Here is a 14,783-nt window from a genome sequence, read left to right on the forward strand (position 1 = left end):
CGTGACGCGATATGGGGGTAGCATAGCTGACTTGAGGCGGGTGTGCAGCGCCCATGTAGTAGTAATATAATCGGCCAGTCGACAGATGTCTTTCTCGTTCTTTCCTTTTCTCGAAATATCTTCGTTTTAAACGAGTCTCATAGACTGCTTCACTTCACTGGACCCCGCGAATCATCTCCCCTAGTCGTTCCAGGCACCCAGGCCCCAGACCGTGTTCGGCGTGAATGTCGCCGGGTTTGTCTGCAAAATTGACGTCTCGCCCGCCTCAAGCGAATTCGTCTTTTCCCACTAATCCCAAACGGGACTAGTACCTGTTCTTCCCTCTCGATACCTTGCGACCAGTTTCTTGCTCGCTCACACTTTCGACCATACTCGCTCGTCTCCTGCTCCGCCTTCGAGGCCTTTACTCTAAAAGCATTTTTCTTTGGCCTTTGAGCGGGCTCTTCCAGGAGACTGAGATATGACCAGTTTTGCAAACTCCACAGATCTCTCCTCCGCGCTCGACTCCGCAAACACCCCCCACCAAGAGGTGCCCCCACCACCCCAGCAACTCGACCACAGCCCTTTCGCTCACCAGTTGAACGCGCCGAACCCGCCATTCTCACCCTCGAACACCTCGAACCCTTCTCACTCCTCGCAGCGACCTGTCCAAGATTTTCGTCAACCCAGCGCTAACGGCAAGATGTCTGGAGCGAACGGTAACGGCCCTGTGCCCGTTCCCAGTGGGCAACACGGGCGTGCTGGCAACGGACCCAGCCACGGTGCACAAATGCGCGAAATGGGATTTGGAGGGCCCCGGAGTCCGCCCAACAACAAAAGTAAGGAGTCATACTGGTATGGTGGTACATCTGAGATGTTGACTTGAACAGGCACTTCCCACGTCCCATGCAAGTTCTATCGACAGGGCCAGTGTCAGGCTGGTAAGGCATGCCCCTTCCTCCATTCAGACGAACCTCTGACGGAGAGGGCACCGTGCAAATACTTCACCAAGGTAGGCCAAATAAGGAAAGACATTCGGGAGCCTTCGATTTAACGTTTCGTGCAGGGAAATTGCAAGTTCGGTCCGAAATGCGCATTAGCACATATCCTTCCCAACGGACAAGTTGTCAATAGGAATAATGTGATGGGATCAGGACCTTTTGGTCGAATGAACATTCCACATCATCCTGAGCCTGCCCCCGGAGGCTCTTTGCTATCTATGCAGGCGCACATGCAACCGCAGTTCCCCTACCAGAACGACTTCTTCCCGCAGAAGGCCGCGTACGATCAGATACCGACTATCGATACCACATTCTCCTCGCACCCGGGTTCGAATTTCGGTTCTCCCCCGAATGAGAGCGGCCGTCTGCCGACATCTCCCACTCAGAAGGGTCTTTCTGTGATGGACGTGCCTCTTCCTGCGTCGTTTGATAGTCAGGGGATCTCCCACATGGCACGATATGGCCCTATTGCTGCGTCTGTCCCTTCGAAGTTCTTGGCCAATTCGCCTCCTTCTTCATACCAGAATGATTCGTCAGCATTGAGGAATCTGCATAATTCGGCCTTTGGCGATGGAAAGCCCCCTGCGTTGGGATCGTCCCCGCCAGATTCTGTTGAGCAACCGACAGGGAGGCGCATCATGCATTCCGAGATTGGCGCTTCGAGGCGGGGTATGATATCTGCGAGCGTGGGTGCCCGCGCCCCAATCGATGACTGGCCGGACACCGAGATGATTGGAAAGTTCGAGGAAGACCTCCTACCGAATTCGCTTAGTGATCTTTTGACACCCCAGGAAAAGATGCGCCGATTCTCTAGGGACCATGGTGATAACGATGGTAATTCGCTCTCGCATAGGGCTTCACTCTCCAGACTTGGGGCATCTCCCACAGCGTCGGACTCTAAAATTGGCTCTCCTTCCGCGGCGACCGCATCTCCTTCGAGATACCAGTCCTTGTGGGGAAGGCGACCACCTACCGAAGGGTCGTTTGAGTCCGGATCTCTGCCTGGAGCGTCCGCGTTTGGCCATGTTGGCTCTCCTCTGCGTAACTCAACGCTTCACCCTGGTGCTAGCCCTTCGCTGCGTGCCGTAGGTCGTCCTACTACTGGAGACGTCAGTCCCTTCGTGTCTTCGCCGCCACGACAGGCGTCCATGAGCATGATAAGCCAACAACTCCAGCGCACTCGCTTATCCTCGCGGGCATCTGATGAAGGCTCATTGAGCGGGCTTGGCAGCAACCACATCCATCCTGGTATCAACCGAGTCACCTCCAACACCAGTGTTGGCAGTGCTGGAACTCGTCTTGGTATGGACCGGGCGGTAAGCAGCAGCAGCATCAACCGCGAACGTATCGAGGAAGAGCAAGGCCTATTCAGCATGGAAGAGGAGGAGGAATTGGAGCGAGGAAAGGGCAAGGATGGTGCCGCAAAACGACTCAGCGGTCCGTGGGGAAGCGGCGGCAAGGCAAGCCCTAATATCACACCTATCGGCGGACACCGTATTGGCAATCTTGCAGGTTTAGGCAAAGATTCTGGACCCTGGGGTAACAATGCTTGATTGCCCGACTGTCAAAAGTCTGCCTGGACACCCTTCCTCGGCCATATCACGAGCGAGACGAATGCTAAACTCACGACTATGGGCCCAGCTATTCCTACGACCCTATCCCATCCAACTTTTATCCTTACAGCCTGGTGTCCGGCGTCCTTGTCCCTTCGGTTTCGGTAAATGGCAATAAAAAAAATCAAAAGTAGCATCGGGATCTTACGGCATTTCTGCCCAATTTTTCACTGTCACGACCTAAAACACGAAAAGAATGGAACGATCTGAGATTATGACACACTTGCATAAGGGGCGTTTATTTTCCCCTATCATCCCATTATATCTGGGGCAGTCAGCCACCGCTCTCCAATGAAAGACAAAAATCTCTGAGACGAACTAAACTATGATCTCTAATTCAAATAACTTCGTTTTGTACACATTTGGAATCCCCACAAGGGTTATCTGGTCTTATTCAACTACGGTCCCCTATAAATTCCGGTACCGCCTCCCTATGAGTAGCATCCATTCACCATAAACTGCGGATACCCTTCTTGGCATCCAGCAAGTCGTTGAGATTGGGTACTGCCGACCCGATGAATGGTTTTTAGCATTCTCGAATTCACACCAATGTAACTTTCCTTTCTTCCCTCCTTCTTTCCTTATTGAGAGAATGGTCTCCGAATCAACGAATTGGCGGAATCGGGCGTTATGAGCGAGTGATGTGCGCGCAACGGAACATGGATACGTGGAGGGGAAACAAGAGAGAAAGGGAAAGATATAGCTATCAAGCATGAGGTAACTTACAAACAAACATTTTGGACATTATATGACAATGAGACCCAACTGCGGCTGCTGTGACTTCCCCTAACAGGTAGTAGTTATCCTCAATCAATGATAGTGAATTAGATCATGAGTACCTATATTTGACGGTTCTCTGCTGAATCATATCAAACCCGTAAACAAAAGTTTTCATGACAAGCATATCCTTGATACACCACGATGTCCCAGCGCCTCCAACCGCACGCCGCATTCCCAAGGAAGCAAAGGCGAGCCGGTGACGTCATACCCATCGCAACCGCGCGCCATGTGACATATCTAGGTCCCCCATCGCGAGTAGCGCGAAGGCTACAGGCGTAGCAAGTACTTGTAGGGCTTCGTTCCCGCTTCGACGCGTTGCAATAGAGTGTCGGTAGTATTTTTGTAATTGAGATTCCTCCTCTTCCTCCTCTTCCCCCCTTCTCGGACGATCGCCGAGCAGGACGGCGATAACGGCGACTTCCCACCTCCGCACCCCCTCTCCAATCATCCTGTCTCCACGGCCACGCACACGAATTGAGCAATTGAGCAGGACTGTACATTGCAATGGAGAATCCAGGTCTGTAAACACCACCCAGAACCGCAATCGCAATCGCAATCGCATTCCCCTCCCCTCCCCTCTCACACATCCTCCAAATACAGTACCTAAACGAAGAACAGTCAAAGAAATCTCCGGCGTGATCCACCTCCTCACGCAGTCGCCGCCTTCGGAGCAGCGCGCCACCATCGAGACGTACTTCACGCCAGCAGCCTCGTTCACGCATCCGTTCTGCAGAACCGGCAAATGGGAAAACTCGCGGTGGCTCGTCATTGCTATTTACAGATGGTACAAGATTATGAGTCCGAGGATTGATATCTCGGTTGAGAGTGTTGGTATGTTTGCGCTCTTTTCTGTCTTTAATTTTTGGTGGTTGTTTATGGGAGAAGGGAAGGGAAGGACATGGGATGGGGTTTGAATTGAATTGAGGAGATTGGTATGGGTTTACTGACAATGGACCGCAGCGTTCGACGAACCGAACCTGAAACTCTACGTAACCATCTTCCAAGTCTTCCGCATCTGGATCATACCCTTCTACTCGGCGCCGGTCCGGCTCGTCACCGTGCTGAACCTCAAGCGCAACCGCGGCGACGGCAAGCTGTACATCGACGGCCAGAACGACCTGTACCAGGTGGACCAGTTCGTAAAGTTTGTAGCCCCTGGTGGTTGGGCGTTGGTGTGGCTGTGGCAGTTTTGGGCGACGGCGTTTTGCTTGCTGGGCGCCTTGGTGCTTTGGCCTGTCTCTGCGGCGGAGGAGTATGTCGCGGTTAGGAGGGGAGGTAAAGGGAGGGGGAGGGGGAATGGAGGGATTAAGGTGGGGAAAGGGGTTGGAGAGGGGATTGAGTTGAGGGATTTGGAGAGGAAAGGGTTGGTGAATGGGTGATTGATGGGCGGATGAATATTCCTGGTTTTTGTTTAAGTGGACAAGGTGTTCGTGCTTTGGAATCGCCCATTTATGTAGTTGGGTATCTTGGAGCGTACAGATGGCAAGTCATGTTTCTTAGGCATGGTGAAAATCTTGAGACGTCCTTCGTAGTCGCGTACTCGCATTGCCTCGTTCCTCTCCATCATCCGAAGGTTTAGATGCCATTGCGTAGAATCGGGCTAGATATTGGGCCATTGAGATTTGAATGTAGGAATAGCGAAGTCGGTCTTGAGCCTTCTTTTCACATTTTCTTGGTTTCTCAGGTAACTATCGAATCAAGACCTTGGCAACAGTTTATATTTCTAGCAAGATTGGTAAAACGACACAGACTCATAGAGAATTGAGCAGGCAAAGACAAGTATACTCGATATCGCTGGGTAGAGCTGCCATATCCCAAAAAGGAAAATAGAGATGATCGCGTAGATTAAGTCGCGCCAACAGCCGCGATGACCGCTATCGATAAAGTGCCGGCGAATAAGATGGGGCACTGCACCATACGATACTGTCTCCACAACGAAAGTCGCCAATTTGTTTTGAACACAATTCGACAGCTCACGCCGCCTTTCAATCCAGATGGTGTGGTTAGGCCAAGACAGCACCAAGACTGTTCTAGATGTATTGATTCAATTCGAGGCCTCACGTGGGAACTGCTGTGCTACCATTGCCTGTACGGTCAAGGCCTCGCGATAACGGCGTCGCGCACGGCGACCCAGCATGCGGGTCTTGTGCAAGGTAAACTGTTCGGTCTATGGCTGTGATTCTCGGAGCGCCGGCGACCTGCAGGCCTTGGAGACAATGTTAAGAGACAGGGCGTGGACAAATGTTTCTCGGATGTTCTGTGTCCCCGGGGGGCGCTTCGATAAGTCACAGGCTATTAATATCCAGGATTGGCCGGGAACTACGACATGATGACCTGGTTAAGGCAGGTGGATCTAACACTTGTTTATAAGAATGTTTTGCATTCGAGATCTGGATACATGTACGAATAGGAGCGGCGCGATTGATGATCTTGAGACATAGAATATCGATGTTGAAGCGCATGGCCATGTGTGGTTGACATGGCATGCCGAACCCCTGCGTTCAGATGGTCATTACCCCAATCAGTTGATAGTGTTGTGTACCGTGGTCCAGGATCCCTTGTGCTCTGCAATGTAGAAGAGCGAAAGAATTTGGGTGCCGTGGGTGCCTCTGCACCAAGTTGTTGCAGGCAGTCGACCGATTGTCTATCGAATGAACGGCATCTGGCCCAGTCCAGAAATATGTCTGCGTTTCCCAACCATGGCTTTATTAAGGTTTTACAGGATCTTTGCCATTACTTGGCTAAGCTCAGTGTTATCTTCCGGGTCGCGTGGCTTTATATTTTCCTTTCTTCCCCTGTTGTCGGGGGTTGTTCCTATTCCTTCGTTTCTCTTTCGCCCCCATATAAGACCATCGCGCATGTGTTGATTATCCCTAACGTGTCCTTGTCGCTCTTTTATTCGTTGCCAGCACTATATAATCCAGATTTTCCTTTTTTGCTTCATAAGAGTTGCGCTGCACCTGGTTCGGAATATACCTCAAATCATACTTGGTACACACGGAGGCTGTTGAAAAGTCACGATCACTGCCTCTGTCTCATCGAAACGAACTCTCAACGATATCGTCATGGCATTAAGATTTCTCTCCCTCTTTTTGTCCGCTACTACGTATGCAGCAACCCATGCGATCGCACGAGAAGCATGCAAGCCATGCAATCCCCAAGGCGCCACGAACAGCAGTGCCCCGGTTGTTGGACCAGCAATGATGTCGCTCTATGTCGATGTATTGGCATCAGTGAAGGATATCCATTTTAAGAGACGATGGACAGACAATGCCATTGCCCCAGACGAAGGGTTCTGCTGCCGAGAGAGCCTCGACTGCGTAAAGGTCAATAATTTGAACATGCCGATATGCTACGACAAGTACACCACGCATTTCGCCTTCATCGACGACTCCTGGGGCTCCCTGACAACTGGAGACTATAACGGCATCGACGGATCGACAGCGAACCTTCTCACGGGAGCGTACAGCAGAGTAGGAGGCGAGAGTGGCGACATCTACGCTGTAAATCCTGCTGCTAAGCCGAATACTGCGACAATGTCGATTCCTCCGCAATGGACGGCTGCGGGAATCGGAAGTGCAATCCCGCCTACGGACATGGCGAAATCGGTATCAGATGTTCCCGTTACCACTGCTGCTACCGCGACTGCTGCACCTTCAGCTTCCAGTACAGGCGCTGCTGGCCATGTCACCATCGATTCAAGCAAGCCTTTCAGTATTTCCTTCATCTTGGGGTTGATATTTGCCTTTTACGCTGCTTGAGTGATCTTGTTTGCCTGATGAAGAGGGATGGGTGTATACCAGCAATCGGGGCATAATGAGCGGGATAACTGTCGATTTTGGCAAATTTCAACTTGTCAGCCCTTCTATGTTTCTGTACATATACACCAGCTGCGTGTTTGCTTCTGTGCTGTGCTATTTCGTTGGAATATAGATACCCTGGGTGGATTTTCGTAACGGTCCGGAGAAAACTTATAATCACTACAAGAACCTTATCGTTCAAGGCCAATCCTCGGTTTTTGATGTGTCGTACCTGAATCTGTATTATCATTTCTCACCCTTGGAAACTGGAAATCTGCTTTGTGATCCCTGATTCGCGATTACTGATTTTGGCTATTGAATTTTAGGTTTCTGACTTCTGATTATTGCTTTCCAGATTTTGAATTTCGAATTTGCATCTCGTGTTTTTGAATTTAGAAACTAAAGTTCTGTGTTGGATTTCTGTTCTTGGGTTCCGATTTACAGTGTGCTGTCGATTTTCGCTTTTTAGTTTCTGGAAATCGGGTTTCAATTTTCGATTTTGGCTGTTCATTGCCATTCTACGATTTCCGTTTCTCGATTTTCATTTCTTGATTTTGGTTTTTTAAATTTGCTTTTTTAATTTCCATTTGTGGTTCTTGATTTTCCAGTTTCTGCTTTTTGTTTTCAATTGTCCATTTTTCGTTTTCTAGTTTCAAATCTCCAAAATAGAAATGGCGTGGCCAAGAGGTTTTCAGGATTCTGTTTTTGGAATCCTGTCTTCTGTATTTATATCTTTTCTGGGTTATTTCGGTTTACGGCCCCCGCATCAGCGTTGGCTCAACGCGCTCTGAAGCTTCGCCACCTCATCTTCATCAACATCTTCGCCTCCCTGCGTAATCGCGGCAGAATGATACCATTCTACGCTTGTTTCATCCTTCAATCCACCAACATTCGTAGATCGCACTCCACCGCCTAGGATGAAGGAGATTTGCGCGCCCCACTGGCGATGCAGCTTCGCAACCTGTGCCGCACCCGCGACAGCGTTCGACTGGCCACCACTCGTCAAGATAGATCGAAAACCACAAGCGATGAGTTGTTCGGTCGCTTCATTCATATCTCCAATCTGGTCAAAGGCTCTGTGGAAAGTGCAGGGAAGCGGTTTGGCCAGTTCGACGAGTTTCTGATTCCTGCCTATGTCGACACGGTCATCGCTATCGAGTATACCGAACACGAAGCCGCTCGCTTCCGTCTTGAAGGTTTCGATCTGAGTAATCATTTCTTCGTATTCCGTGTCGGAGTAGACGAAGTTTCCTGCTCTTGGCCTGATCATGACGTTCACTGGCAAGCTGGCCTTTTGCCGAAGTTGTTGGAGAGCTGCGAGGGACGGGGTAACTCCGCCGGCGGCATAGTCTGCGCACAGCTCTATTCGATCAGCGCCTGCATTTGCTGCAGCAATTGCTGATTCGGTGTTGAAGCAAGCGATTTCTAACATTGTGAATTTTTGGTAAGGATGCTGAAGGGATGAACAGCGCATGAGTTCTGGTTGAGCCCTGGTGGATGCGATTCCCAATCAGGGTTAGTGTCTCCTGCCTCTTTGGGACGATACGAATTGGCATAGATGTGCTTGGTCTGTAAAGAGTATTTGAATTCAAGATATCCCAAGAGAGTGAAGTAACATAGAGTTGACTTGATGTTGAACATCTGAATTATCAGAATGTATTCCCGCGAGTCTATTCAAGTACGTAACGCTGCACTGGTCGTTATCGACTTGATTCCATTCTCGATCAACGAACAACAACATCACAGTATATACCGGAAACCCTTATTATCGATCTCCGTCACATCATGCATGCCTTCCTCAATTGCCTGTTTTTCTTCTTCGGGAGTCAAGTGGATCCCACTTGCCGACTCTCGATCGCGCTTCTTGTTAACTGACCACATGTACGCAAACAGGATCAGCACCATCAACAGCTTGACGCAATATCCGATCAGCATCCTGTATCAGTTAGTTCGGTGAAACTCCACAAGAAGGATGGCTTTAACATACGCAACATAAGCACTTTTATAACCTGGCTTCTCGCTGCTTTTGAAGGTCTGTGGCCCGATTATATTGCCAATACAGTATCCGGTGAACAAGAAAGCTCCCGTCAACTGTTTCTTCGTATAGCCTGCGACGTTGGATGATACGATCGTAAGACTCATGCTGAACCCAAGACCCTGAAAGTAACAAAGCCAAAGCGCGACGAGTCGACCCCATTTGTTGGAGCTTGGTAGTCCAACAAGTAGGCCTGCTCCAAGGATGCAGATGGTATTTGCTACCGTCATGGTGATGCAGCGAGAGTTCGGCCAACGAGTACAGATGAAGCCTCCAGAAAGGAGTGAGAGAAATTGAACGGCCCCACCGGGGATTTGGAGGTATTGTGTGCCCAGAGTGTCAACGCCGAAGCTTTTGATGATGATAGAAGTGAACTGACACAATCTATTAGAAGTCTCTTTGCAAGTATTTCGTACGTACTTACACTAGTCAAGGCAGAGTTGGGGATTTGAGCACCAATAGCCATGACGAACAATATCCATGTCTTTGGATCCTTGACGGTCTGCCATGCTTGATATTTCTTGAAGTGCTTGTTCTTTACTCCCTGTCTGTTACCCGCAACCCGCTCTACTGCAATTGCTCTCTCGCGCTCGGTCAAGTGTTTGGCGGTCGAAGGCAAGTCTGGCAGGACAAGCAAGGTGACAATGCCCATGAGCACACTGCACGAGCCGAAGATGATGAAGACGTACATCCATTTGGGGAGACCGCTGTTGATCTTACCCACAGCGTAACCAACAAGTCCACCAAACATTGTGGCAATGCCATTAGTGCAGTAGTACGATTCGAGTCGGAGAGGCTGCTCAGCAGAGGTATACCACATACTCATAATGAGCACGAAACCAGGGTTCACAGTTGACTCCAGAAGTCCGAGCAAGAATCTGTTCGCAGCTATGCCCGCAAAGTTGTGGCATGCCGGAGTCGTCATGAGAATTATCCCCCATCCTGAATACTGTTAGACGGGCTGAAAGCTTAAAATGAACAAGCTCACCTAAAGTTGCGCAACCAAGAAATTTAGCAATCGGTAGGCGCTGGAGCAGATAGCCCGAAGGGTATTGCCCAGCTAGATATCCAAAGTAGAAGATCGAGCCTTCAATGTAATCAGCGTTGTGAGTTCAAAAATCTACGACGTTCTGTTACCAAGCCATGCATAATCCTGTCCTTTCAATTTTGTGCCTTTCTCTAACCCGTATGCTGATGCGTAATTGATGCCATTCTTGTCGAGATATTGTAAAAGATACGTGAAGAATAGGACTGGTACTACACGAAAATCTATTTTGCGCAAGGTCTTCTTCGCTTCCTCTGGACTAATCTCAATTCCTTGATTCCTTTTGTACTCCTCGTAGGTATCGTCCAATTGCGAGGATGTCTCTGAAGGTACGACTGGAGATGGCTGGATGGCCTCTCTGTCTTTTTCGATATCTGTGATTGGCGCCATTGTCGATTTGTGAGAAGAGGAAGTGGAATAAAAGACTGATCAGACTCTTTATTGTAACGTTGCCATCAAGACAGTTACCGGGTCAAGAATTACCGAAAGTCGTGAGCAACCCCTACGTCAGTTTTGGAAGCCGACCATTGATTGGAGAATTGAAGCGCGTCATGCGGGAACCCGGGCGCCTTGCACCTCAAGTGTCGGTGATAAGACTCCTCAAAGAGTCTTGTATGAAGCCATTGATGCTTGATGGCGAGGCTTGGTAAGTTTTCATTGGCGTAACGCACTCGCTTGGGTGGTTGGAGATGCCTGTCCTACTAAATCACGACATCGATTTCACTGTTGACGCAAGATACCCCGGGCAGCAGTCGGCAGCTTGTCCATGTGCGGGGTTGTTGGTGATAATCATTCGCATAAGCATGTGAGCTGGCCTACATACGAAACCGTTGTAACAGACAGCTACCAGGAAGGTGATATTCTATGACCTAAAAAGGTTATTGAAAATGAGTCGTATGTTTGCTATTGAGACTCAAGCTCGTGAAGCAACCAGCCAATCATAACGCACTAATCGCTCGAGCGAGGATGCTGATTGGCTCCCGAGATGCAAGATGATTCAACTCTGGTAATTTTCCTATGTTCCTCTGATATTCCTTAAGTGAAAGCTTCCTATTAGAGCAATCATAGAGAAGCGCAAGATTTCTACACGTGGCCTTCTACAGACGATAGAGATGCAATGGGATAGTTATATACTTTTATCGGAGTTTTACACGTCTAGCTAGGTTTGTCATTCGATTGTTTTCATCGCGCCTAGCAGCTTTCAGCACAGTCTACCGTTCAAAGTTTCTTACGTTCAATCATCATCGCGCTCGGGGAGAAATTGAACAACCTCAATTCTATTTCTCATCTTAAATTGATGTCCACGCTCTTCCATCTCTATAATGTGGCCAGGATCTTTCATCCTCCTAGCGCATGAAAGAGTTTCTTGGGACAGTCGAAATACACCATTGGTTGAACGAAGTTTAGAGTATCAGATTGTTATCGAAGTATTACGAAATTGAATAACTGTCACTTGTCAATAAGCTGTCCTGGGTCTAAAAGTGATTTGATCAAGTACGGCGACGCACCTCGATTCGCCGCTAATGATTCTGAGATGCGGTGCGGCACAATCCAGTCATACTCGACCTTGGTTATCCTAATCCACTTAGTTAACAGTCCTCAGGATTTGGATGGCCGTTGCATACTCGAAAAGGGGAGAGCTCTGCACTGTTTCCGCTCGGTGGTCCCGTAAGTATAAAAAGATCTCAGGACAGGTCATACGAGCTGCTTCCAAGAAAGAGTCTGAAAACAGGCCAAGATCATCCTGAGGATGTTGGGCACCATAGTTACAAATGATCGTGACTGCTTTTGCAAGACTTTTATCCCAGATGGCCTTTTTGAGAAGGCCATGCTCTACAGGTTCTGGGCTCCGTCCTGGAGATGCTCTGGATGGATATTCTTGTGACTGTTTGGCGCTACTGCGAGAGATTGGTGGTGGGAGATCTGGCAGCAACTGATGTACTAGATCAGTGAATTTGATTGACTCGGAAATGATACCGAGCATTTGCAATAAATGCTCAGTGGCTTTGGAGTGCTCTCCTGATATTGTCCCCGCTAATATTTGGAGCTGAGCAATGCTACTCCCGCGGAAGTATTCGTGAAATGTTTTGGCCAACGCGATATTTCCCGAACGCCCTGCCCAAAATAGGCTACCAGAGAGAACCTCAAGGTCTTGGTGCGAGAACTTTGATAGCAACGAACACGCCATGTCATGATGGCCAAATTTGCAGGCATTTTCAAGAACCCTGGCAAGAACATTTGAATCCGAAGTGATAACGCCCATGATTTTCTCCAAGACTTTACGACAACCAATCTTTGCCACATCACAAGCGAACGGGAGCCAGAAATCATTTTCCGGGTGTGATGGAGAAGACGATAGATGTTGCTCTACCAGTAGGATTGCGGCTGGCTCTTGTAAAGACCTAATGGCGCTGAAACAGGCCCTCTCAATATCATGTACTGTAAACTTCGCTTCTCTTAACAGGATTTTTATAAATTCCAGGCGTCCGTAGCTAGCCGCCGTACTGAGGGCTTCAGAAAGACGCAAACGGCAGAGAGAGATCTTGTTCTTGGGCTGGTTGTGGTATCGAAGGAGCAATGGTATAGCTTCTGTAGCATTGAACGTAGCTGCTGCCGATAGAGCGTGTCCAAAGTATAGAGTTTCAAAAAGAGTGCTAGCGGTGGTGTCTTTGAGTATAGACTCAATTTTGTCCATCTCCTTCGCTGCTATTGCTGCAATGAGCGCGGTATCATCGGCATGTCCCCATTCCCATGCCTCGCTGGGAGAGAGATGATGGAAGATAGCGCAAGAAGACATGTGGACAGCAGCCGCCTTGATGAGAACAATCGTGTATCGTTTTCTCATCACAGTATCTTTGCCCCCAGGGTCGAGATGATCGACTGTACCTTTGATAGTACGACATAGGGAGTTGTCTGCGTTCTGAACTTTTAATCTTTCGTACAAGATCTTCACAAGCACGGGTCCCCTTAAGTTATGGCACATGAGAACGTTGTTCGGTAGACGGAATATCACGTCCTCGACTAGTTGATCAAAATCCCCTATTGAATGATTAGTCTCGGTGGCATTGTTTCCAGTTGCGAGGTTGTCCTTACGGCAGACGAGCCTTAGAGAAGTACCTGTGGCGAGCCCCACCATGAGGATGACATCTTCTAGGATTTGAAGGAGGATTTCAGTCGGTAGATTGATCAGAGACATTATATTGGAGCTAGAAGGCGAAGTTGCTTCTTCTGCGAGGGCTATTTGGTTCGAGAGTTCTGGCATCATTGCTGAACAATTTTTGGCTAGTAACTTCCCGTCGCTCCTTCCTACCAGTATTCCAGCTAGGTACCACGGTACCTACTGCCTATCTAGCTACCAGGTAAAATTTACACGCCTATGTAGTACAAACGATGATATCCATACTCATTTCTTGAAGATCACACTATTTAAGATTTCAATTTCTAGACTAGAAATCACAGGCGAACAACCCTCCGGAACTCAGAGGCTCTACAAGAAAGTAGACCGCTTATATTCTCGTGTCCTGAATACCAAGGTAGATAATGGGTCACCACCCTTGTTTATGATCGACCTGCAAGTCCTACGAAAAACTCAGATCGTTGATTATGAAGGCCACTTGAACACAAACACTGCACATACTTCCATACTCTAGGCCGTCAAACAACATCCAGTAATGTATTTACGACTTGTATACGAAGCGTCGCATAGAGCCCTGGCTCTACAGAGGTTATTTTCAAAAGTAAAACGCAAACCAACAACGCACCATCGCTCACTGGCAAGATATAGTGCGGTCTTACTAGCGCTGTCTTAACAGAGTGAATGGTTTTCTGTCCCTCACGGATCTGGAAGTGTTGCAAACACAATTCAATCGCTGACAAAGTCCGAGAACACCTGCAACGCCGTCATTCTGCAAGACCTGTAAAAGCTAGCTAAGCCTTCTACGTTCAATTTAGTGGGATCACAGAAGGTGCAGATACTGATATTGTTGCTCAGCGGAAACAATAAGAGCAAAGCGCGAAGAACTTTCAGAGGTCCCATGATTACTAGCGGTAGGTTAAAGGCTCTATCAAATGACTAAATGCTCATGACATTGTAGATCAACAGAGATTGTCAGCAGGTGGAGAAGAAATGCATCTAGGAAGAAGAGTTCACATAGTTGAAAAACATGATACTGCTAGACAGGAACAATAAGTGCAAATGCGTCGGAACTATCATTTTGTAATTGTTCAATGTTAATCAGGTTTCTTTGATATACTCTAGTATCAAATCTAACATGCAATTATTCTCTCTTTCCAGCCAACGAAAAGATAGTCCTTTGAGACAAACATCATAGCATGAATAGGGACACTCGGGATAGCAGCGTACTGTTACTCGCTCTGACCTGTTTTCGTTGTATGCTCATTTAGGCCCGTAGTTACCAAAGTAGTTGTCTGCCTGCTCGTCCTGTTCTTTGCGCTTTATCCAAATTCCTATTTTTTTTCAAAGACTCTGGGTAGAGAACAACAGCCATATACTCCCCACCTTGCACTCCG

The 14,783-nt window shown here is 48.4% G+C and overlaps 6 protein-coding genes across 6 annotated transcripts; 3 read left to right on the forward strand and 3 right to left on the reverse strand.

Annotated features, from left to right (window-relative positions):
• Nucleotides 1-460: 460 nt before the first annotated feature.
• BU24DRAFT_465697 (uncharacterized protein) lies at nt 461-2,533 on the forward strand (the record flags this gene model as incomplete). Its single annotated transcript, XM_033532298.1, has 3 exons — nt 461-818; nt 870-991; nt 1,046-2,533. 3 exons carry the CDS (start codon nt 461-463, stop codon nt 2,531-2,533), a joined length of 1,968 nt encoding a protein of 655 aa, XP_033380467.1.
• A 999-nt stretch (nt 2,534-3,532) lies between these two features.
• BU24DRAFT_425965 (uncharacterized protein) lies at nt 3,533-5,132 on the forward strand. Its single transcript, XM_033528864.1, has 3 exons — nt 3,533-3,890; nt 3,992-4,204; nt 4,334-5,132. The coding sequence occupies exons 1-3, from the start codon at nt 3,878-3,880 to the stop codon at nt 4,750-4,752; spliced, it is 645 nt and encodes a 214-aa protein (XP_033380468.1). The 5' UTR covers nt 3,533-3,877; the 3' UTR covers nt 4,753-5,132.
• A 1,306-nt stretch (nt 5,133-6,438) lies between these two features.
• BU24DRAFT_412658 (uncharacterized protein) lies at nt 6,439-7,134 on the forward strand (the record flags this gene model as incomplete). The annotated part of the gene is made up of 1 exon (XM_033526125.1): nt 6,439-7,134. The coding sequence occupies one exon, from the start codon at nt 6,439-6,441 to the stop codon at nt 7,132-7,134; it is 696 nt and encodes a 231-aa protein (XP_033380469.1).
• An 805-nt stretch (nt 7,135-7,939) lies between these two features.
• Nucleotides 7,940-8,605, reverse strand: BU24DRAFT_435548 (uncharacterized protein; the record flags this gene model as incomplete). Its single annotated transcript, XM_033530102.1, has 1 exon — nt 7,940-8,605. One exon carries the CDS (start codon nt 8,603-8,605, stop codon nt 7,940-7,942), a length of 666 nt encoding a protein of 221 aa, XP_033380470.1.
• Nucleotides 8,606-8,913: 308 nt separating this feature from the next.
• BU24DRAFT_485506 (MFS general substrate transporter) lies at nt 8,914-10,669 on the reverse strand (the record flags this gene model as incomplete). The annotated part of the gene is made up of 5 exons (XM_033533391.1): nt 10,346-10,669; nt 10,197-10,295; nt 9,633-10,150; nt 9,161-9,582; nt 8,914-9,109 (listed from the first exon to the last, which is right to left on the reverse strand). Exons 1-5 carry the CDS (start codon nt 10,641-10,643, stop codon nt 8,914-8,916), a joined length of 1,533 nt encoding a protein of 510 aa, XP_033380471.1. The 5' UTR covers nt 10,644-10,669.
• A 775-nt stretch (nt 10,670-11,444) lies between these two features.
• On the reverse strand, nt 11,445-13,515 carry BU24DRAFT_495206 (uncharacterized protein; the record flags this gene model as incomplete). The annotated part of the gene is made up of 3 exons (XM_033534108.1): nt 11,445-11,699; nt 11,762-11,829; nt 11,879-13,515. The coding sequence occupies 3 exons, from the start codon at nt 13,513-13,515 to the stop codon at nt 11,665-11,667; spliced, it is 1,740 nt and encodes a 579-aa protein (XP_033380472.1). The 3' UTR covers nt 11,445-11,664.
• Between the last annotated feature and the right edge of the window lie 1,268 nt (nt 13,516-14,783).

Source organism: Aaosphaeria arxii (assembly GCF_010015735.1).
Source record: "Aaosphaeria arxii CBS 175.79 unplaced genomic scaffold BU24scaffold_8, whole genome shotgun sequence".
Classification (NCBI taxonomy): Eukaryota; Fungi; Ascomycota; class Dothideomycetes; order Pleosporales; genus Aaosphaeria; species Aaosphaeria arxii.